We start from the raw sequence: 23,571 nt of genomic DNA, 5'->3' as shown, positions 1-23,571 counted from the left end.
AACAGTATTCAAAAATTCAGTGAGATTAAGCATGAAGGGAGTAAGGCAGGTACTTGTCACAAATCTAACTTCAGATGCAACTTCTTTGATGATAGGAAATAAAGTTTTGTATTCACTTTGAATGATGTTATTTTGCAGTATTAAATGGATGTTAGTTGCCTTCGTCAAGTTGCTTCTGCAATAGACCTTGTGCGTTAAGGCGGAGTCAGAGGGCAATGGTTTTGTATTGCCTTGATATACATGAGTCAACCTATTGTTCATCCATTGTTAGTAGATTAATATAACAATTAAAGAATATTCTCTGAAACACCTGCAATTTATTCAAGTAAGCCTACATGATATACATGTCTGTTGGCCTACTTTGGCACTACAAGATTGTGAGTGCAATATAAGCCTGGATAGGACTTGTTTAAGATTAAATTAACTGTTAACAGTTACAGCCCCAATCTGGTATAATCATTTAATCCTCTAGTGATTTGTGTTAATCCCATTGTGGATAGATTCTCTTTTATACATGTATTGTTGATACTGCATGTGGTTCTATGTTACTTCTAGTACATAATACATGTACTTTAACTTAAGTACTGGTATACTTGTGTTAAAGGACAATAACCTCTAAGTAGATTAAGTGAACTGTTAACAGTTATAATTGAGCCTATTGTGATAATCCTTTAATCCTCTCATGGTGTCCCTGAATGATCTGTTCATCCCATTTTGGCCACACATAGTTTCAAGATTTTGTGCAAATATTGCTCTGAGAATCTTTGGAGTACAATGAGGAAAACCATGTACGCTAGTTCATGATGAACATACTGGAAGTGGAACATGTACCTTCACTTCAGCATGTGCGAATTGGTAACCAAGTTCTCAAACAATGACAAGATACATAAACCCTCAATTTACAGCTCAAGTCTCAAAGCATGAATAAAAATACCGTGCTACATTCATCAAATGAAAGGAAAAACAGAGAAAAATACATGTTCATGAAATACAGTCTAATGTGTTTCAACCTTTTATTCATTTTAAACACAAAAGAATAAAGTAACAAACAGTTACGAATTTGACCAGGGCCCAATTGCATGGTTCTACTTCCTGTAAGTAAAGAAATCCACTAAAATAGGTAAGCAAGGAATGTTGTTTATGTACAGCTGCTTAATCAGGTGGATTAGTTGGAAGACAACCGATAGGAACAGAGGAGCTGCAGTCCTCAAATTTCTTTTGTCTGCTTGCATGTTTTATCGGCTTGGATGTGCATACAACATCCAGTAGCTTAGGATTCTGTGCTTACAGTTAAACGTTAAACACAAACTCTGCCTTAGCACTGTAAGCACACAAAGCCTTACATACCAAGAGGGGGAAGACCTCTGTTTCCCTTCTTTTGTTTTTCTTTGTTTGTGTTGAAGTCTCAAACTCCATAACGTTTCCCTTATGGGATAGATAGATTTCTCAAGACTTCCTTGTGGAGTCTATTGTCCCTATTGTGCTTACTGCCTTATAAGGAACCATGTGTGTGAACAAAATACACATATCTTGTTATTATGACAGTTTACATGTATGACAAAGACTACTAAAAGCCAACAAGTTACACATTTGAGGAAAGGGTGGGGTTTATGAAGGGATAGGTGGGGACTGACTTACCTGCAAAGTCCAGATCTACTGTTTAGGTTAAAAAGGGGAGGGTCATATGGTAACTAGCACAAGATTATGAGTAGGTGTGGCTTGGAGTAGCACAGATGAATAGACCGATTCATCAAGGCCCCCCTATTATGAGTAGCCATGAGTTAGCCACGCCCCTTAGACAACCCTGTAAAATTTTGTATGTTAAGTTTTGTTTGTCTCAGATTGTACGCGTTCCGCGTCCATATGTACCGGTATATCATGTAATTGGACAATATTTCACAAGCTGCATTGACGCAATTCTACCGCGATAGGTAAATTGTTACAGACACTTGACAAATGTTCAACAAAGACAATGCACCCTTAATTTATTTAATAAAACAGTCCAGGAGGGCTATGTAATGTGTAGTATTGCAATGTCCTACCTGCAATTCCTTGATCTTCTTCTGTAGCTGTGCAACCAGGCTCTGTTCATCCTCCAGTCTGCTGTTCAGCTGACTCAGGTCATAATCACGCCTAAACAAACACAAATAGCACAAAGAGGTGATTAGTCTCAATTAAGTCAGACAAAGCTAAGAAATTGTGAAAGGCCAGTTAAATGCCACTATTATATCATCATACTGTTATTCACAAGGTTACAGAAATTTGAAAAGTACTCTACGCCTTATGGTGCCACAGACAGTTTCCTGAGGCAACTATTTACACATCTTAATTCATAGAACAGTACTCAAACATCCTTATTTCTGAACATAATTCACACACAGGTCAAAGACAAAGGTCAAGGTCTTGTGATGTCAATTTGCTCCAGAAAGCTGTTATTATTGTTATTTATGCATATGACTAGGCTAATATTAAGTTACCGGAAACATTAGGGAGGAGCTACACTGGTCTTATGGAAGTATACAAGCTCTATAAAAAACCACCCCTCTTCTAAGTAGATAGTTACTTCACTTGGTATGTGAACAAACTTCTCTGAAGTTATACCCTCCATCACGCAAGGCCTCAAATCAATTTCAGATTGGATTTTAGTCTTCAGTAATAATGAGTACGAACAGTGAGAATATTCTTCAGTAATAACACGCATACATACTTCTTGATAGTTTCCTCCATTTCACGCTTAGCATGCTCCAATTCCTCCACTGTCTCCTGGGTCATCTTGAGGTCACCTTCCAGTTTCCTCTTGACCTTCTCAACGTCAGCCCTGGCCTTCTTCTCATGCTCCAAGCTGTCCTCAAGCTGCAACACAGATCAACAACATCATTAGAACATGAAGAATTGATCGGCAGAAGCACCACATACAAAAATGTCTTTGTTCTACAAAAAACAAGTGTCGTTGTTTTAAACTAAATATGAATCGTTATCAGCCTCAAATGGAGTAGGAATGCATGAGGTCTAATATGTACCTTTTCCCCACCTTCTAAATGCCATTTTTATTCTCTTTTTTTTTAAAGAAAATTTTAAGTGATTCCACTTTACTGAACCCCCCCCCCCCCCAAACAGCTATAAAAATAAAGTAACATCCACTGAAGAGCCATTTTAATGAAAATCACTTTGATGACCCTACTTTGCTCTCATTAGCTTGGAGATACCTTCTTATAGTTTTGCTGCTAATACGTTTGCTTAATAATATACGCGTCAAGGTACCACTAAGAAGACACGTTATCGTATTTTCTTCGCACGATGGGAGACATTGGTCATTAGGGAGACATAAATGTCACAGCCCCCCTTTAGAGGCACAATTTTATTGTCGCAACTAGGTTATATTTGTTGCTCATGGTCTAATTAGTAAACATACTGAAATTCAAGTCTATGGGGATGTCTCCCAAATGTCCAATCCAGGGTAATAGTTATTTGTATTGACATTATAAAGTGGACTCTTGTTAACACTAACTCAACCGGACCTAGCCGAAATGTATATCAGAATTTTGTATTAAGTGGAGTGTCTTTCCCATTCATTGTGCACATAAATGCACAGTCGTGACTAAGGCTTTGTTTGCTAAAACCAGAATTTGTATTAACAGCATTTGTATTAACAAGAGTCGACTGTAAACGGCAACATATACTTCAAGTTCAAGGTGATGATGAATTATGTTATAGTATTGATTGAACTGACCTCATCAACAGTAGACTCCAGCTTGGCCTTGACCTTAGTCAGGTGGTTGCACTTGTCCTCTTCAGCTTGAAGTTGTTCAAGAGTTTTCTGTGAGGTCAAGTTCAGACAGCTTGTTATTTTATCCGTCCTTTGTTAGTCCTCCCACTCCATTCCCTGTAATCTTCACCCACACTGATGTGGCCCCCCCCCCCCAATTAATCCCTCTTGGTCTGTCCCCTATTTAATCCGTGCTTTTGATCATTCTTCTACTTCTGTCTCTTTGATCCACACCCACATTGGTCTGTCCCCATATTTAATACCTCCTTTGTGTTTCTCCTCCCAACCAGGCATGCTTGTGAGTCCCTACATGTTTGTTTCTTGTACCTCTGTCATTTTGAATCTGAAGCAGAACTTGTTAAGTTTGAAACGTCAGGCCGCTTTAATTTTTCAGAATTGTCTTTTCTTTGCAACTTTGTGGTCACATTCAAAATTGGTCTGGTAAAACCTGCAATTGTTGGGTTAGGTCTTAAACTGCTAGTCCCTGTACTGTCTCAAGACTGCCCTCCCTATTACTTGCCTATGTACCGCCCCAAACCACCCATGCATGCTATGGTGTATATAGCTTCATCAGGGAATAAAAACAACGTAACACAATGCAGTACAGGTGATAATGATTTACAAAATAAGGCTTATCACAAGTTATATAATGTATTCCACAACAATCCCTGAATGTCTCCTATGGCCCGTTTACCTGGTTAGTCTCTTCCAGTGAAGCCTTCTCTTTGCTCAGCTTAGCGATGACTTCATCCTGAGCAGCCAGGTCCTCATTCAGCATCTTGATCTGACTGTCCTTGGCTTTCTTCTCATCCTCGACCTAAAGAGCGGGGGTAAATATGCAAATGAGGTGGGGGACCCCGCCCACTAAGTGGATGGGAATCAGTGGAGCTATGTGCTAATGAATATGCAAATATGGTCACAAGTCCAGGTCACAAGTCCAGGTCCCACCCTCCAATACTTTAGGACCTATGCCTTAAGGAATATGCTAATTAGGTACGTAGTTCTTACCCACAAGTTGGATTGCAAAGGTAGGGCATATACACAAATCCATTGTCAGCATACACTTCAGAGTGTCCAACTATTCAGGTCATCGCAATGTACCCGCCTGATCAAATCCGTAGAAATCCATATAAGGGATTTTCCTGACCATTTCTAGAATGATTCTGAAATTGGTTTCGCACCGTAACAAAAATTTCATTGACCAGAATGAAGGGACACTAGCTGTGCTGCAGAAAATATGGTCTAATAACAGTAAAAAGATCCACTTAGATATCACCCCAAAATGCAGCTTCTTGGAAAGAATATACACCAAATGGACTGAAAGACTTGGCTATCTCTGGCTGCTGCACTGATACACTTATCATCTTGCTTGCTATGGCCGAGTTACCATGGTGATCAGAACCATACAGAATGCTGGGTAAAAATGATGAACAGGAGTCACTGGCCAAATAATGGGGCTTGTTTGCATCAGCAAGATGGATGATATACATGATAGATCAAACAATGAATGGTGGAAACAAGGTAAACATACAGAGTTTATGGAAGAGAACTCAAATGTAAGTCATGAACAAAACGAATAGACAGAACTAAATCAAAATACATTTTAAAGAAATGAAAACACCAGAAAATGACTGAAAAAAATCTTCCACAGGCACAAACAGATAACAGATGATTTACATAAAATGAAGAAAAGACATGAATGGGTGTTCAAAGACATTGAAAATTTGACTTAGATGAAATAGTTTGGTCTAAACTTTTTCTTTTTTAGTACCAGAAAACAAATGGCCCGATAAGTAACATTCCAAGATCATAAGTACAAGAGAAGAGTTTACAAAAAGAACTCTGGAATATAATGTCATTTTAACCTATTAAGAATGCACAATGAATGTAGATTTTCTTGATTCCTAATTAACCCTGTCTCTCCAGTGTATACATAGCCACAATATTTTCCAGGTACATTGTGAAATTTTTGATTATGAAATATAACAATGTTCATATCTGACATTATTTTACAGCAATATATTTTAAGATGTTGGAAAAAATTATTGACTATTTTAGTAAGTCAGATGCAAACACCATAAATAGTCAGGCACTTTCTGTAAAGCAACAGTAATATCATGCCAATATTAAACAGCTTTCATTTCGATAAGCTCTGTGTTATCTTGCATGATTTGCGCTCAATGTTTTCTTCAAGTATGTTTTCATGCCACCTTTTACAGCAGTTAGTTTCCTTTATTTTGGTTATAGGGATAGATTGAGCATTGTGGTTTGGATAAAAACATTTTAAGCTTCAAGCAAAGCTAGGTTGATGTAGATTGTTAGAAGGATAGTTGGGGTATAGGTGAAGCTTTGTCTGATGGACATTTCATGTTAACAGAAAGCTAAAAGGTTTACAGATGCTCAGTTTTCCTCAACTTGGTTATTCATTCTGGGTAACGGGGCTCTACTGTTGGTCTTGTTTAGGATACGCGCAGCTATTGTTTGGTATTGTAACTTGACTTAAGCGAAACTACTGCTGCACTTTTTGCAGGTATTGTTTGGGAATTAACATATCAATTTTTTACACTTCAGTTGCTTTATTTATTTGTTAAGTCTTGGCTTCTTCCTTAAACAAGGATTAGTTCATAACCCTAAAAATTTTGCTATCAACTTACTATCATAACCAGTTTTTTAATCAAACAAACTAATCAATGCTTTTTAAGTCTTTTTGAAAAATGTATAAATTCTCAGGATTACAAGTTATCAGTCTGTATTGAAAGAGTTCAGGTTTTTTTTAACCTGGTTTACATCAGGTTGACAGGGACTTCAACCGTAACAGAATTATGGTTTGTAAGTTATTTAAACCTGGTAGTGTCACTGATTGGTGTATTTGGCAAAAGGTTATGGGGTCATCAGGATACTTGTCAACTTGCAATGTTAGAATGGAAATTGTGTCAGCAAGTGTTTGGTGAAAACAATATGAATGTATACCACACATGACGGAAGGGGACAGTCAGGAGACAAGACATGCAATGATGCTAGGTGGATATGTAAATATGAGACTGGTTCTCATTATCCCCACCTCAGCAAAACTTTGCTTTACTTTCAGCAAAATCAGTTCCTTGAAAGAATACTATTCCTTTTGCGCTGTCAAATTTCAACACATTTGTCGCCAAATAGGCGACCGAATAATTTTTTTTAATTTAAAAAAAAAAATCTATTTCCAGAAGTAATATTCCGTAGGGAAACTGTTTTTCAAATTTGAAATTATTCTAATAGCCAATCTCATCAGACTATAATGCAACAACCTTACATGTTCCAACCATAAAGTGTTTTTAGTTTGTTTTTAAATTTACATATCCACTGCAAACACACACTCACACTCAGATGAAAAGATGGAAAGATGGGGAAAAATGGATGTGATGGAAAGAAGCACCACCATGAGGTCATTTCCTGTTCAGCCCATCATTCAGCCTGATTCAGCCAAATCACCACGGCAACTGGGGAGCATCAATGCCATGCATGGCTAGGCTACAATGACCCATGTTCGCAGTCACAGACATATCCTTTTTTAAATGTTCTTTAGATAAATATTTTGTTTTAAAAGTTTTTTTAATCAACATTTTAAATCAGAGCAACTAAATTTGTTATTTTTCTGTGTATCACTGTCATTATCTGCAACACAATAAAAACATATTTTTCAAAATGAATGAAACAGATTCAAGTGTGAGGTTTGTTTTTTAAATAAATTCTAAAATCAATTCAATTTACTATCCATAGTTTGTAATTATAGGATAATTTAAAAACTATAAAATTTGCCACTGAGAAAGGAACAGATGATTTCTTTGTAGCTATGAGGATTTTCATTTTGCATTTCATTCCTCTTTTCATTCAATGCCATAGTAACCTTGCCCAGATATTACAAAAAGCAAGGAGATTTCAAAGATTGTTTAGCATCCCCACACAATGATCAATTCCAACCTCATGTCTGTGGCAGGTAGATGCAAATTGAAGTTGGGTTTGACCTTTCACTGATTCAATTTTACAAGCACTTGCTCAGTGCTGCTCACATGCTGTCTGTAACATACACAAATGTCTATGACTGTTTTGCAAAGATGAAATATGTTGCTCTGATCTTGTCTGTGACTGTTAATGAACACGAGGACACAGCAGCCCCACCTAGCAGGATACACACGGCAAGATGGTTCAAGTGCATCAGTACCTTAGCCAAGGTGATCTCCAAGTCCTCAATGTCCTTCTTGAGTTCCCCGCACTCCGTCTCCAGCTTGCGCTTGGATGCGCTGACATCTGCGTTTGAATCTTCTTCATCCTCCAGACGGGCTTGAAGCTCCTGAAGGTGGTAGAGAGATTGGATGGGGTGGACAAAATAGGAGAGAAGGTTACAAAGTAAAACAAGAAGGGCAAAAAATTAAAGGTAATTCTGTGCCAGAAATATACACAGTTTAGATTTCATCACATTTGTGCGGTTGAGGACGTCAACAGAAAGCGGCTGAGCAATTGACAAGTTTATTTCTTGCCACGGTAAGGAGTTTAAGACTTGCGATGGCTCTTGTGAATGGTACTTACAGCAAGTTGAGTTTCCATGTCAACGCGTTGGCTCATGACCTTGGACAGCTTCTCCTCAATGTCAGCAGCATTATCTTGTTCCTGTTAAATGATCACAAGGAAATATGTAGGTCCTTTAAAGGGGCATTAAGGCCTGAAATACCCGAAAATTTCATGTTTTGGATTTTTTACTTATCTTATTTCAAAGATCTGGTTGAAAGGAAACTAACCTTATGTCTCCCCATTCCTGCAAAAAGCTGAAAAAAACCCTGATTGTTTACATCGGCATTTTGTGGCATACGCATACATATTTCAAGCCGTGTCTATTCAATGTACCGTACTGTGTGTGTCACATAATACACACAGCACTGATACATGTTGTTTCTAACACGTCTGCAGAAGCGAACCACTGTGCGGCAGGATTCATGACTAGCACCGAACAGATCGATTTTTAAGGATGGCTGTTTGGACATTTAAATCCCACTTTTAAATGTTCTTTCCAATAAATATCATTTTGTTTAAAATGCGTTTTGTAGCCCAATTGGGCACGTTCTTGGCTGTAATGTCCCTTTAACCTCGCCCTTTCAATTCCTAACTTTGCAGGTTCATTCCTGAACTATAATCCTCTACAATACCTTCTGTGACTACCTCCTACAATCGAGCTTAGAATTATCAGATTCTGAAGTCCTTAAAGAGCCAAAGGAATTAGTTCCTTTGACATCAAGACCTTCCTCCTTTCCTTCTGTTTAGCTTTGTAAAGTGAAGACTCTTTTCCTTCCTGAGTTTAACTCTTCTATTTTCAGTTCTTCTCTCCTACTACACTGTAGCAGGCCTGCTTGTACAATGTCCATTTTGCTTCAATTGGGCTTTTGTAGCCTCATTTGTTTCTTTCTTATACTCCATCCCACCTTTACAACTAATATCTTACCTGCTGCAGCTGCATGAACATGTCATTCTTCTCTTTCATGAGCTCCGAATTCTTATCTTCCAGTAGTTTTCTCTCTTTCTCCTCCTTCAGGGCCTTATCCTTGGCCTTCTGCAGTTCTTCATCCATGGCTTTCATCTCATCCTCGGCACGGGCCACGTTCAGCAGCGGCTTGACCTTGGTGTACAGGCGCCACCAACCCCAATTACGCAGGACCAGGTACTTGCGGATGTTACGCTGAAGGACAGCTAGACCAACTCTGAGGAGAGAAAGCATGAGAAACATGATGAGGTCCAACACATCACCCTGAGATGCCTTGTTCATCACCAGTCAATTTCAAGTCATCAAATCTCAAGTATGACCAAGGTATTTCCTTTTCATCCCATGATACCTCAGTAATGCACTTGAGTCTATCACAAATCTTTCACTGGTAACATCACAAGTCCTTCACAAGGCAATTCACAAGTCCAGTCACAAGGAACAGACGACCACTAATAAAGGTATGTCTTTGTCAAAGTTCATTTGAATAGCTTGTGACTTGATATGAGGGTAGATAATACATGCGACTGACTTGCGATGGACTTGTGGGGACTTGTGAGGACTTATGATGGACTCGACTTCAAGGATGCGGTACCTGTGACTTAACACGTGATTTGACTTGTGATTTGACAGGTGATACTGTCTTATGATAAAGTCAATTACAATTATGTCAGAAGGTTGTGGGTTTGATTTACTGCAATTTGTTGCGTATTGCTTTAATGGCTTTAAAAATTTCAACTCTACCTGTGTTATTTCTTTAGAAGAGCTTTGATTTACACAGACAGTTACACAGGGCAGTGTTTGTGATGAACTTGATAACATGATCTGACATAGTGTACTGTGTATTTGGGACAAGCATGCATGCTGATCTTTATTCACAGATGTTCAGCTGTGAAAACTCAGTCAAGGCTATTCATTCACGTTGTCTATTAGTGGTGTTTAATATCTCATCCATAATCAATGGATGACATCAGACAGTTACATAAAGGACAGATCCATCCGCCTGACAACAGTGAGAAAAATTAATGTACACTCATGTATCATTGTTGTTTACATCTAAAAAGATAAAGCAATATATTTTAATACAAGTGAATTTTTTTCTCATCAGACCTCAAAAAATAAAAAGATTTACACTGGGGGTACCGGAGTGGTTATAAGATGCTAAATTGTTGCACTTACCTCTGGTCCAAGATTTTCTTGTAGATTCTTCGCATGAGGTAGCCACGACAGACAGCTTGTAGGAGGGAGAGGATTCTGGACAGGCGGGTATCACGCATGTCCTCAAGCTGACCAAGAACACCAGCACGGAAAAACACCTGTAGACAGGACAAATGAAGACAAAAGGGAGCCATAAGAGCTGAAAAAAAGAATGCAAGTTAGATACTTGTTCCTTACTTGGATAACTGCCTTTACTTGGATAATTGGCTTAAAGCAACAATTCAGCAAAAACTACCCAATTAAGTCAACTTGCAGTTGAGGGCTCCTCATGCACCTTGCATACCATGATACTAGACAAGCAAAACCATGGAATTAAACAGATATTTCTTTCCCTTGATAAGAACCCAATTATTTTCAACTGACCTTGGTGTGACCCATGCGGTACTCGTTGGCTTCCAGATCCAAAGACTTGAGCAGTAGATCACAAGCCTTGCGGCTATCCATGAAACCTTGGGGTACAGAGCTAGGAGCCAAGATCATGTATCTGTGACAAAAACAAGACCAAAAAGCAGAATTAGTAAGATTTTTGAATGCCTTTAATTCAAGCAAAATGTACATGAACATGTTGAATGAACCCTGCCTATAGGACAGCAAGATGGAAGTAGCTTTCATGTTAGTAATGCACTGCATTTCCAGCTGGAACAGGTAATTTTGAGCATATATTTATACTTGTAAGCCAAGGTTCCCCCCATGGAGAAGCCTGACATCCCTAACTGTCAAAATAGGAACAATGTCACCCAATTTGACATGCATCACTGGACCTAGATTCTTACACCAACCTCTGTTTGAAGGCAGAAAAAGGCATCCTGATGGGCCATTCACTGCACATGAGATTCTGAAGATTGTGTAATGCATCATAAGACCTACGTTCTCAGACTCACCTCTGCTTGAAGTCAGAGAAAGGCATCCTGTTGGGGAATCCCTTGCGGCAGATACGGATGCCTTCCAGCACACCGTTACAGGCCAGTTGGTGAAGTACCAGGCGGGCATCAATGACACCTGGCTTCTTGTTCTCATTGGGGATGATGCAGCGTACAAAGTGAGGCTTGGTGTTCATTAGGGTTGCCAGCAGACGGTTCAGTTGTTCCTGTGAGGAAGTGGTGGCAGGAGTGGGATAAATGTTGGAATGGGTCCACAGGTGGAGTGTAGGTGGTTCAAGAGTGGCAACAGACCAACCAAGCTCATACTGCATGATATGTAGCCTTGAGCTTGACTTTCTACTGATTTCACAATAAGAACAACAGTTCTCTTGGTTTTGGCTACATGTGATGTAAATTATAATGTTGTTCCTTTTGTCCGTTGGGCATGTTATGTTCAAATTCTCTTAACCAGGAAGCTTCAATAGTAATGCAGTTGACATTGGCTTAGTCTGCGTCTTGCCTTTATGAAATTGAACAGCAAGTATGAATGAATGCCATTCTCTCGGCAAAAATGTATAAGTTCAACAACAGCATAGTGTAAAACATCATCTTTGTGAAACAGATCAGTCCTTAACTATAGTTGCACTTGTAACTGGCAACACAGAAAAACATTCCATGTCAGGATCATCAAATGCTTGCATTTTGCTAGGGTTGTCAATAAAGCCAGCCTCAGGTCGACCTTGCAATGACACAGATCAGACGGCGACTGACTTTTCAGGATGAAGCTGCGCCTGAGCTACAACCGTCAGGAACAACTCAGTCGCCGATTGTTTGTGACCTGAGTGCAACTGCAACGATATTGAGATGATCAGCATCAGTCGGCGCTAAATAAAAAAATCAACACTTGCAAGAGTAGAAAAATTTCAACTTCTGCGACGTGTTCTGCGACAATCACACGATTTCTCAGTTTTGTGACCTGAGCAAAGTTGTTTTGCTTGACAGTTCCGTTGTGGCGCAAGCAGTGGGTCGACGTGAAGCCAGCTTATGAGGAATGAATGAATTTTGCTGCCTCATCTCCTTAGAAGCAAGTCCAAAATGCAGCTAAATTATTATTTCATTGGGGCATAACAGTCCTGAGTATACACAGGCTGATAGCCCACCATACACGTTAACACACTGTTTTTTTTAGAAAGCTCTTTTCTGAATGAAAATTCCATTTTGAGATATAAACTGTCTTGTTCAACTGTTCCACAAAAATCTTGTTTTACAACAAAACTCCCTCAAAGGCACTACAAATCTATGAATGACAAATGATTTTTTGAAAAATGAAGAACACATGAAAGAATCAAATTAGGTTTTGCCCTTCACTGATGTATAAACACTGTATACTCAGTGTGTTGCCTCCAAAGTGAACGTTGAAAAAAATCACTCGGGTGGGACTCGAGTGATTTTTTCCAACTTTCACTGGGAGCTAACACACTGAGTGTACAGTGTTTATACGCCGGTGAAGGGCAAAAACCTATTTTGATTTACACCCCGACGCAACATTCCATCTCATGGACACGAACGAATACTGAAAGATATCTGAAGCTGATTCCTTGAAGGCTAAAGCTCAGGAAAAAAATCCGATATTTTTAAAAGGATGGCATGGAGTGATCATCACAAATTCTGCAATGAAGCTCGACAGTTTAGGGGCATTTTTGCAACAGTCCGCAATTCCATGCAAAGCGTTTTTATGCATTTGGTACTGCTTCATCATGCATTTTTTTAAAAGCATTTTAATTAGACATTAGTTGACTAGCATTGAGGTTTCTGATCAAGCTAAAGTTTTTTATGCTGATTAACACTGGCCAGAACATAAGGTTGGGTTTTCATGTATTTTTTCTCAAGTTTTGTGCAGCAAAACCAACCCTACAATTTATTTTTTTAAATGACCACAAACATCAACCATTAGATGAACTTCAATTAAAAGCAAAAGTATGAAACATTACACAACAAATGAAAAAGGCGAAGGTTCAGTGCAATGAAATATTAACATGTGTAGTGAATGCTATGGAAACACTCATGGATAGGGAAAACATCCCAACAATGTAACATTTCTTCACTCCAAAAATGTGGGGAAAAATCGTACTATGTGCAGTAATGCATGAGGTATAATTTTTTTCTTTTTATTTTTGTTTGGGGAGGGGGTCCACTGATACAGTGAGATTTTAAATTCTAAGTCTCATTTCTATATAATAAAAACCTTCTTTTTCGAATCAAATTAGTAAATTTGTTAATAGATGGAGAAAACAAATTATGAAATTTGCCAGAGACATATTATTTCTTTGTTTCACCGAGTAGTTTAATTTGAGAAAAACAGCTAACTTGAAAAGTCCTTGAGAAAGAGCATGTTTAATTGGTATTATCTATTTCTAGAAGTATAGCCACAGTGGACAAGCACAAAATGCATGCATGATTCAAAATCAAACAAAGGAGCAAGCACTGCCCTTTAAAAAAAAACAAATATAAAGCAAATTTGGTAGCATGCAAGAGAGAGATAGAGAGAGGAGCCAATGCAGCTCATGCAAACCCTGTGGGAACCGCTAATTGTCTTGATAGCCTGCTTCCTGCCCGCTCCTCCTCCTGCATATACAGAATAAGGAAGATGGTACAACAAGCAAGACACCAGAGTCAGCTTTAGCCATTCATTGGTAGTAGTGCAGCCTAGCAGGTTTGGGGTGTGGGGAGGGGGAGTTATCTCTCAGAGCTGAAGCAGCAACTTTTAGCTTAGTGAAATTGATAAACAAAAATAATCGTAAAATTCTTTTGAAGCCTAGAGCAAGCAATCACTTTCCCCAAATAGCATGCTCCTAGTTGCATGGTGTACTGCATTCTACTGTTACATTTTGGACAGTGTAACTGTTTTCAAACACAAAATATGATACACATTTCCAAAAAAATTATACCAGGCAAAAAATTCTGCTAAACAGCTCTGTGAAAATACCTCCCATGTAAGGGTGAGTGCCCCATTGTTCCAAAAGTCAGATGTAGCCTTTAGACCCTTGATACAAACAGTTATGAACCTAAAAAGATTTGCCGCATTGCTTCAAAATGGGTACTTTTCTGAAATTCTCTTATCAAACGAAATATTATTGATGATCTTATTTGCTGCAAATAGGATTGTTTGCGAATGCGAATGTCTGAGGCTTGACATCTGAAATCTGGTTGGGGATAGCTTCAGGCAACCAGAGAGAGCGAGAGACAGAGATGCAGCGAGTTGATGCACTAATCAAGAAGCCAGTGAGGGAAGGTAGATTTGCAGGCCACGTGCTGAGTGCTGACCAGTCCAAACATTATATGACTGTCAGGAATACCATACCCTGTGAAGAGCAGATACGGTCTGGAAAGAACCGCCCTTCTTACGGCCACCTCCGGCTATTGGGGGTCAAAATTAACACAAGAAAGAAGGGGAAAAACGCAAAAAAAAATACATTGTGATGTTAACATAGATAATAAAACTCAGGTACAGACAAATGATCATTCTTGCTAGCCAGTCTTAACTCCAACAGTGTCCGGGAGATATAAAATAGGTTTAAACAGCAGGTCGATGCTAAAATGTAGACAGATTTTTTCTCCAGACACTTGGCCTCCATAATTTCAATAGGTGGGGGGGGGGGGGGGGGGGGGTGGGGGGGGGGCTCGTACCATACTTGTAATGGGTGCGCTGTTCAAATCCGACGATCATCAACACTATATCACAGACTAATGTACAAATACCCTCCGAAACCAGCTGGCTCTGACCTAAGTTTGTGCACAGGCAGATATTATTATCAGCATAATTGTCAAAAAAACATTTTGGGTGTCAGACTGGGGGGGAGTTCACATTATTTTTAAAACATTGAGTCAGAACCCCCCTCTGGATCCGCGCCTGGTGATTCCCAATGAAATAGTCTTTAGAAACAAACCTCCAACAAACAGGAAACCAATCAACTCAAGTGAGGTTGTTGAACCAGTCAAGGTTTCAAGGTTTGTCCAGAGGACTAAACACAATTCAAGGTTGAGTCATTTTCGGAGACATGGTTGGCAGTGAGGCCTATAGACAATGTCATCTACTGATGTAATGCCTGTCGGTTGAGTTATACAGCCAGTGTGTTTCAACATCCCGCAAAGTGCAACATCAATTTGTTTTACAGACTGGTTTGACCAGCATCACCTGATCTAAACACACGCAATTTTAGAAATGAACTTGACATGGCCTATGGGTGCAGACAAGAGTTTAGAAAGGTGACCATTGCAGAGCTCCCAACATTCAGATTTCAGAAGGGGTACTTCTCATCAAGCTGGTGGTCATTGTGCAGCATGTCACAATGCCTGTGCAATGGATCTCTCACATAGGTTGCAGAGTTCACCAGGAAATGTTTTAACCACTTGGTGCCAGGATAATTGTTGCCAAAGATTTCAATTTTCGCCAAAGGCAACATTTTCCAGCCAACTTCTGATCTACAGCCGAATGCCACAATTACTGATTCGCAAGAGTCATTTCAACAGTATTTGTATCGGATATTTCTTGACAAAACCTCATATGTTTCGACACCCCAGGGTGTGCACTGGAGCGTAAATTGTGTGTGTATACAAAAGACATGAGGGATTAGCGTGTTTAGACGTCATTCGGAGGTGAGTCGAGGCAATATTGACATTTGAACCCATCAGTTGTGCCTACTATTGAGTTAAGTCCAAATGTTGCTGGTGTTTTTTTTTGGAGGGGGGAGAATTAATTTGAAGTGTTACCTGTGGCAATTTCAGCAAAGAGGGTGTGAAGAAGCACCATGGTTGATTTGCGGAAGAGTTCCACAACGGCCTCATTCAGGGGATCCTTGTTCTTGTCCAGCCAGAAATCCACGTTGTAGCCCACCTAACACATGGATCAATGAATTGGTGTGACTTCAGTGATTCAAGGCCATGAAAACAGGTTTCTTTTTAATGATAATCGCTATCAATCTGTGCCTTCCCAAGTTCACTCTCCAAATGATAAACTTTCTTAGATGCTTATGTTACAAGGAAACATCAAATGAAATGCCATGTAACTTAGAGTGTCAGTCAGCCCCATCCTTTTAATTCTATACCAAACATTTTCTTCTTCCTATTCAAGCAAACCATTTTCCAGTTTTATGCCAACACATTTCTAACGGTACTTCAGAAAAAGAATTGAGGTGACACTTTATCAACTGAATGAACTATCTATCTATCTATCCACTCGGTTCACAAGTACCCCCTCACCGGCAAAGAAAGTACTGTTGGGGGTGACCGAACGACGCCATCTTGCCTGACTGCAATATGTTGCCGCGAAGTGACCGCTGCGTGTACTGATTTTTAGATTACCTGGATTTTCAGTGTTATTTTTTTTTTGGGGGGGGGGGGATACTCACAGTGCCGGCATAGTGGTGGATTTCAAAGTGGTACTCGGCTCCGCTCTTCTTCTTGCTACCAACACCGGGTGTGCCAAAGACAGCAGGCTTGTCAGCGTTGTTCTTGATCAGTTTTTCCAAGAAGGTCTTGTCAGTGGCCTTGGGGAACATGCATTCCTCCTCCAAGACCATGAAGACACCCATGGGCTGGCAAAGGGATAAGGAAGGCAGATGAGCGACAAAGGCAGGAGTTGATTTCTTCTTCATAAATATGTCACCATCTTCAATTGTTATACACACCTCTTCATAAATATGTCACCATCTTCAATTGTTATACACACATCTTTCTGAATTAGGTAGAAAATTTGACCACTTTGTAAACTTAAGAATTAACAGCAATATGATTTTTTTTTTAACAAACCTAACTTTTTAAATTTGGATGCAATACAGAGTTTTGAATACAGAGTTGGTTATCTTTAAATTAGATGGAATTAAAACAGCAATATTTGTGCTGAGTCAATATGTGGGCTTGTAGTCTTCAGCAGGTGCCAATTTCAGATTGAAAAGGAATAAACCAAGATAGACCACAACTTTGAACATTGTGGGTTCTACAAACATACTCAGTGAACATGGTAAATTAGCCGTTTGTTATAATGATCTGTATTAATACCAGAGTCTTATATAGCGCACGTATCTACCAACAATTGGGTACCCAAGGGGCTGGAAATTATGTCTATTATTAAAGACAGGTAAATGAAGTCTATGAGAAATACGAGACCCATTACCTTGATAAGGGTTGATAAGGGTTTACAAGGTGCTGTGGCGCATTTTGCAGCCACTGCCAGAAACACCGGGGCAAACCCTTCTCTTAGCGATAAGTTACTGGGTTCTTTAACGTGCATTACACAACACATGGGACCTACGGCTTTACGTCCCATCCGAAGGACGAAGCAATAATGGTAAAGTGCCTTGCTTAAGAGCACAAGCACCATGTTCCCACGGTCAGGATTCGAACCCATGTACCACGGCACACGAGTCGAACACCGTAACCACTGGACCACAGCACCCCTGTGCAATTTATTTACTCTATATTTGAGCTGATGTATGGGCTGGTCATCTATAATAGATGCCATTTTGAGCTGATATACATGTATTTGGTTCACAATGCGCAAAGACAAATTAGGCGAGTGTAATTTGTGCCATATGCTTACAGAACCAGTGTATGAATACCATGTATCCCATATACTGGCTCTTGTGAATAGGCACTACAGAGCCAACAACTGATCCTGCACAGAATTCCTATAGTTGAATGGTCAGTATTACAGTGTCCTGCAGCATCAATGGCCATATACTCACTCCTTCAATGAGAGTGATGGTGTCCTGCAGGTCTAGACCAAAGTCAATGAAATCCCACTGGATGCCTTCACGCTTGTACTCCTCCTGCTCAAGGACAAACATGTGGTGGTTGAAGAACTGCTGCAGCTTCTCATTTGTCAGGTTGATGCAGATCTGCTCAAAGGAGTTGAACTGTTCAGACAACGAAAAAAGCTGTGTTACCTCACAATAATGAAACTGTGAATACCTGGAATCTCACTCAAGTGGGTAAAGGAATTATACAGTAATACACAGGCCAAACTTAAACCTGAAGGGGTTGTTCCCTTCCAAAACAAAATCTACCTGCCCTCCTCCCCCCAAAAAAGAAACAAAGAAATTGTCTGAACTTCACTCTTCAAAAGTTTCATTCAACAATTTGTTCAAGTTTACCCACCTCGAAGATCTCAAATCCGGCAATGTCCAAGACACCAATGAAGTACTGTTTAGTTGCCTTGGTATCCAGAGTTTTGTTGACACGGTGAACAAGGGAGCGGAACATACGGTCGTAGATGGCCTTGCACAAGGCACCTACAGAGTAGGCCACCTGAAAATAAGAATGCATTGAGAAAATGGCACTCAGTAATAGTCACACATGCCTTGGAGGATCAGGACAAATTCTATAAAGACTTCAGAAATGATTTGCCGTGAATGTTAATTAGAGTTAAAGGGAATATACCACATTTGCAATCATCGAAAAATAAAACTACCAAGTTTTTACAAAATACCTTACTAGGATGTTGGTAAATGACAGTCTAAAGCATCCTGTAAAATAATGGCACCTGGTGTCAAGTCATTTTCAAGAAAATTGTATTTTTGTATACATTTCCAACGGTGGTCGGCTGACCACCGTTGGAAAAACCTAACTGTTTTTGAACGGGTACAGGCCAGCTAGAGTGGTTCCCTTACCTTACAATTTTCTGACATCTATAAATTGATCCATTTTATCTTTAGTGGAGTCAGGGAACCAGACTACTTAAACATTATTGTTTTTCTTGGTTTTTCAAGCATTTTCGAACACAAAACTTCAAACATGTCAGTTAAACAATATTTGATCTATTATACTAACCCCTCAAATAGTTCATTTCTGAAAATTACAGCAAAAGCCAATGATGTACATTCCCTTTAATGTAATACCAGGTACGTTAGTCCTTAAAAGGAGACTGTGGAAATGCTGAGGAGGAATAAGGGAGGGGTTATGGAAAGGACTGAAGATGATCCAAAGGAAGAATTCATGAGTAATTGACTGGCAGGTACGAGAGACTAATTTGACATCATTGCTTTGATCTCTGAATAAAGAATTTAGCAATGATTAGCCTACTGATCACACAAGATATTATATTGAACACTTTGATCCTTAATTGCAAGAATTCAATGATCTGCAACTGACCTGTTCCTTGGTACGTCCCTGCTGCACATACTCACTGCCGACCTTGATGCGTGGTCGCAAGAGATTCTTGACCAAGTCAGCCGAGTTTACACCCAGCAGATAGGCAACCTTGTCAGCAGCTGCAGGATCAAATTGGATTGTTCAAGTGTGTCAATAAAACCAGGATGGGAATCCACATATATTTAGAATCATTGAAAAGTTGAAACGCTACACCCCTTCGCCACCACCATTCTGCTCTCTTCAGTTCAGTAACACAGTTAAATATCTTACTGTCAGTGGATTCAATTTCAGCCTGCTCCTCCCTTGGCCTCTGCTTCCATTTGATGTTGCCAAAGTGCATGATGCCAGCCGTCAACTGATACAGACTTAACTTCTCATCCTCCTCAAAACCCAAGACGTTCAGGGCATCCTGAGACAAGACAAAGAGAAGACAAACCCCAGGGATAGGGTTAGCACATATGATGCTAAGTAAGAAACCACCTGCTCATCAACTGTCTTAACTTCATCCACCTTTCTTATAAAAACATCAACATTGTGGCTATATACAACAGTATTACAGGTATGTCAGAGAGTTAAAAATCAACAAGAATTTTATATATTTTTTAATGAAAGAAGTATAAAGCAAACGCAAGATACTTTTCCCAGGCATGCTTTTAAAAAACAACCAGCACAGTGAGAGACATGTGAGGTTTCTTACGTCAGTGATCTTCATCTCCTCCTTGTCATCAACGTTGTCAATCTCGGTCTTTCCCTGGCTGCTAAATCTGTAGTCAGTGGGCTTTCCAGTTAGCAAGAGTTTCTCTGTATGGAAAGAGAAATGGATATTAACAACGAAAGTGCTACTGATCACCAGGCTGAGCTCCCAAGAACCATAACTGTTGAGATGACGTGTGTTGCAGACTTTTCAACTTATTGTTGGTAAGTGGGCATTGAAACATGGATGTTGGGGGTACATGAGGACAGGTGCCCTCCTGGAAAATAGGATGAATTGAAAATAGAAATAAAAGTTGCATATGCTCTAATTTTTAAAATAGTTTCAAAGGGAGGCCTCTAAAACCATCCCCCCCCAAAAAAAATGAAGGAATTCATGCCTTCAGTGCATGTGATGGATGATTGCACCCTGTACTGCTCCTTGGATACAAATCCTGGTGACAGCCATGAATTGAACTTCTAGATTCTTGGATCTGTAACACCTTTGACAATAGAATTTTATGTGCTAACACTTGACTGCTTTGTGAAAGTAGCACCTCAAAACTTGGATTGTTCCTATTCCACTCAAAATACACCTGTTGGATGCCAGGTGCATTCAATCTTGATTTTAAACAAAATGAAAGTTTTTATCCAGCTGATTGTGTGCACAGACAGACAAATAATGTTCAATTTTCAATTTGGAACAGCACTCCAGCAGTACTGCCGCTTGAATGTTAAGAGCTACATTGTCTTATAAATAAAGGAATCAGTGACTTACCATTGAGACCTGCAATTTGCCCGGATTGGAGTTGGTAGAAGATGTGGTAGCATCTCTCTAGCGGCTGCTGATAGATCACACGAGACTTCTCCAGTAAATCTGCCAATAGGAGAAACATACATCGTGGTGAGGGTTGAAGAGCTCAAAGTGTGTCTGCCAATATTTTGAAATCATGGTTTATCCAGACGATGTCTGGTGTCAATGGTTTAGACACTTCTGACATTATAGTCTTAGGTAAAAATTCTCTCTACGGTAACAAAGTCGAGCTCTAGTGCTGGTATGGCACACAGTGCACACAACCAATTCAAACTATTAAGACTTTGTTTACACATTACTTCAGTAAAATCTCAGGATCAACACTTGGCTCCCATGAAAAGACCATAAAGGGTCCTCAACAATTAACACACACAGTTGTCCTTTTTTATTCACCATGGTCTACAATATTCATATGAAATGAAGGACACTCACAAGTCTCAATGTCTGCTCCCGCAAGCTTGCCAGTGGTACCAAAGTGGATTCGGATGAATTTACCCTGTACTCATACACAGAAAATCAATCAAATTACTACCCAAGTAACAAAACAAAACAAAATCTGACTGTTGCCAACTTTCACCACTTTATAAATTGTACAATATGAATACTGAATCACTTCAAACTTTAAACAAACCAGAAAATCTTTTGCAGAATTTGATCAAAGGTATTGTAGGTGTCTTTTTGTGGTTACTGACATTATAATATGCACACACTTTTTTGGTGTCAATCCAACAAAAATTTGCTGTCAAAATGTAAAAGTAAAATATCACCAATCACACAAGTTATATTTTTGAAATTAAAAGTTTTGTTCTCAATGACAAAACCAAGTGGAAATAAATTGTTTGTGGTCACTACATGCAGTTACAAAATCTTTCAGTTGACTGTTGAGATGCAACTACATACATGTACATTAAAACAGGTTTAGCTTCTTTTCTAGAAACTAAATTTTACACCTGCATTATATAGTTTTTGGTTATTTTTCCTTTCAAAGAACGACACAATATTTTGGCATAATTGTTATAAAAATTAATCTAACACAATCTGTTACCACAGCACAAACGAAGGCAGCACCCAGCCACCCGCGTTGTTCATTACTTACAAAACGCGAGGAGTTGTCGTTACGGATGGTCTTGGCATTTCCAAAAGCCTCCAGAGGTGGGTTGGCCTGGATGACTTGATCCTCCAAGTTACCCTAATAGTACATTGTAGGTTGTTTTGGGGATGATGAATATTCATTTTATGCAAATATAGGTTAGCACAACGTGGAAAATGACAGGAAGATGAAGAAATAAGAATGTAAAATGTTACATTGTACTTCACATGGTGAGCAACAAAGAGAAGCAAGAGTTTAGTCAAATAATATTGTTTTGACATTAACAATGACAAATTGTAAACAAGACAAAAATGAAGGGGAAAAAGTTGAAATGATACAACTGACATTTTACCTCATTTCCCAGAGGGAAGTTGGAGTAATGTCGGACATCATATCATGACCTCTGACCTCATGTCAATTCCATTGTTTTCATCCAATGAGCAATAATGTAGTGTGAATTGTTTGTTACAACAAATCCTTAACAATTAATACCCAACCTTTCCTTTTTTTTTTAGTATTTCAAACTTCATATAACGCACATCAATGTAACAATAGTTATTAGAATGTTTGATGTAAGACTCCAATTATGCATTGAATGACCTTAAGGTTGAATGAATTCATCACATTCATTCAAAATTGGAGCACATTAATTTTTATAAATTTCCTCAAATTTGTTGACGTCCAATTAAATAGTAACCACACGATAGTTTGATGTCTTTAAAACTTGGAACACACAGCTTTCTTTCGTACAAAGATTTCTGAAATAATTTAGCCATAAATGCAAAATGCAATACCTGGTCAAGAACAAAACTTACTTTGTGAAGATCTACACGAAACACACGCCATATACATGTCACATCTCAGACGGAAAGCAATAACAGATTGAGATTGACAACAGTTACTAATTGAGTCATAAACGTTGCAAGGAACTGCGCATGGTGATGAGGCTTGTTCAGTGGTCGTGGGTGCCAGATTATGAGTACAAATACAACTTGTGAATACATGTAGTTACTTTTTTTTGCCAATCTAGAGTTATACTAGATATAATAAATATATTTGGTTTTGATGGTTTTTAACTTTGATTTATGCTCCTTTTAAATACTTATGAAAACTACAATCCAACTTTGAAATAAAAAAATGGAAAAACACTGAAAAGTAATCGATCAAAATGGCCACAATTTGATTCCCAGACTGAATGAATTTATAAGGTGTATTGAATCAGGAATTCTAACCCCTACTGATGTGCCCTATATAGGTTTGTTGCAAAAGACAACCCCCCCCCCTATTTGAGCAAACTAACAACCAGAACGTACCAACATCACCATAAGGCGCACACTGAGAACGAGACAAGAAGGCACCTTGCATGACTCCTGACCCATCAACAAATACAACACAACAAGAGAGTAAGAAAACGGAAGGACGGGTCAGCGATCACGCAAGGCTTTTTTACCAGGCTTCAATTATTGCCGACGAGAT

General features: G+C 39.1%; 1 protein-coding gene across 2 annotated transcripts in view; it reads right to left on the bottom strand.

Annotated features, from left to right (window-relative positions):
- The window catches only part of LOC119735028 (myosin heavy chain, striated muscle-like), a 66,092-nt gene that overhangs the window by 23,480 nt on the left and 19,041 nt on the right, over window positions 1-23,571 (bottom strand). Inside the window, exons 7-27 of one of the 2 annotated variants that reach the window (XM_038208713.1) lie at window positions 22,102-22,194; window positions 21,438-21,501; window positions 20,970-21,068; window positions 20,199-20,302; window positions 19,772-19,910; window positions 19,502-19,620; window positions 18,509-18,658; window positions 18,097-18,267; window positions 16,762-16,947; window positions 16,124-16,247; window positions 14,715-14,770; window positions 11,375-11,580; window positions 10,857-10,977; window positions 10,455-10,591; window positions 9,240-9,495; window positions 8,333-8,413; window positions 7,968-8,096; window positions 4,461-4,583; window positions 3,731-3,817; window positions 2,708-2,853; window positions 2,043-2,133 (exon numbers count right to left, since the gene is read on the bottom strand). In XM_038208713.1, the coding sequence (XP_038064641.1) occupies window positions 2,043-2,133; window positions 2,708-2,853; window positions 3,731-3,817; window positions 4,461-4,583; window positions 7,968-8,096; window positions 8,333-8,413; window positions 9,240-9,495; window positions 10,455-10,591; window positions 10,857-10,977; window positions 11,375-11,580; window positions 14,715-14,770; window positions 16,124-16,247; window positions 16,762-16,947; window positions 18,097-18,267; window positions 18,509-18,658; window positions 19,502-19,620; window positions 19,772-19,910; window positions 20,199-20,302; window positions 20,970-21,068; window positions 21,438-21,501; window positions 22,102-22,194 (2,682 nt within the window). Of the gene's footprint in view, window positions 1-2,042; window positions 2,134-2,707; window positions 2,854-3,730; window positions 3,818-4,460; window positions 4,584-7,967; window positions 8,097-8,332; window positions 8,414-9,239; window positions 9,496-10,454; window positions 10,592-10,856; window positions 10,978-11,374; window positions 11,581-13,925; window positions 13,979-14,714; window positions 14,771-16,123; window positions 16,248-16,761; window positions 16,948-18,096; window positions 18,268-18,508; window positions 18,659-19,501; window positions 19,621-19,771; window positions 19,911-20,198; window positions 20,303-20,969; window positions 21,069-21,437; window positions 21,502-22,101; window positions 22,195-23,571 lie in introns of both variants that reach the window. The other variant, XM_038208714.1, reaches the window with a different exon arrangement.

Source organism: Patiria miniata, unplaced genomic scaffold, assembly GCF_015706575.1.
Source record: "Patiria miniata isolate m_02_andy unplaced genomic scaffold, ASM1570657v1 HiC_scaffold_28, whole genome shotgun sequence".
Lineage (NCBI taxonomy): Eukaryota > Metazoa > Echinodermata > Asteroidea > Valvatida > Asterinidae > Patiria > Patiria miniata.
The sequence above is the reverse complement of the archived record's forward strand: the minus strand, read 5'-3'. Positions and strand labels throughout refer to the sequence as shown.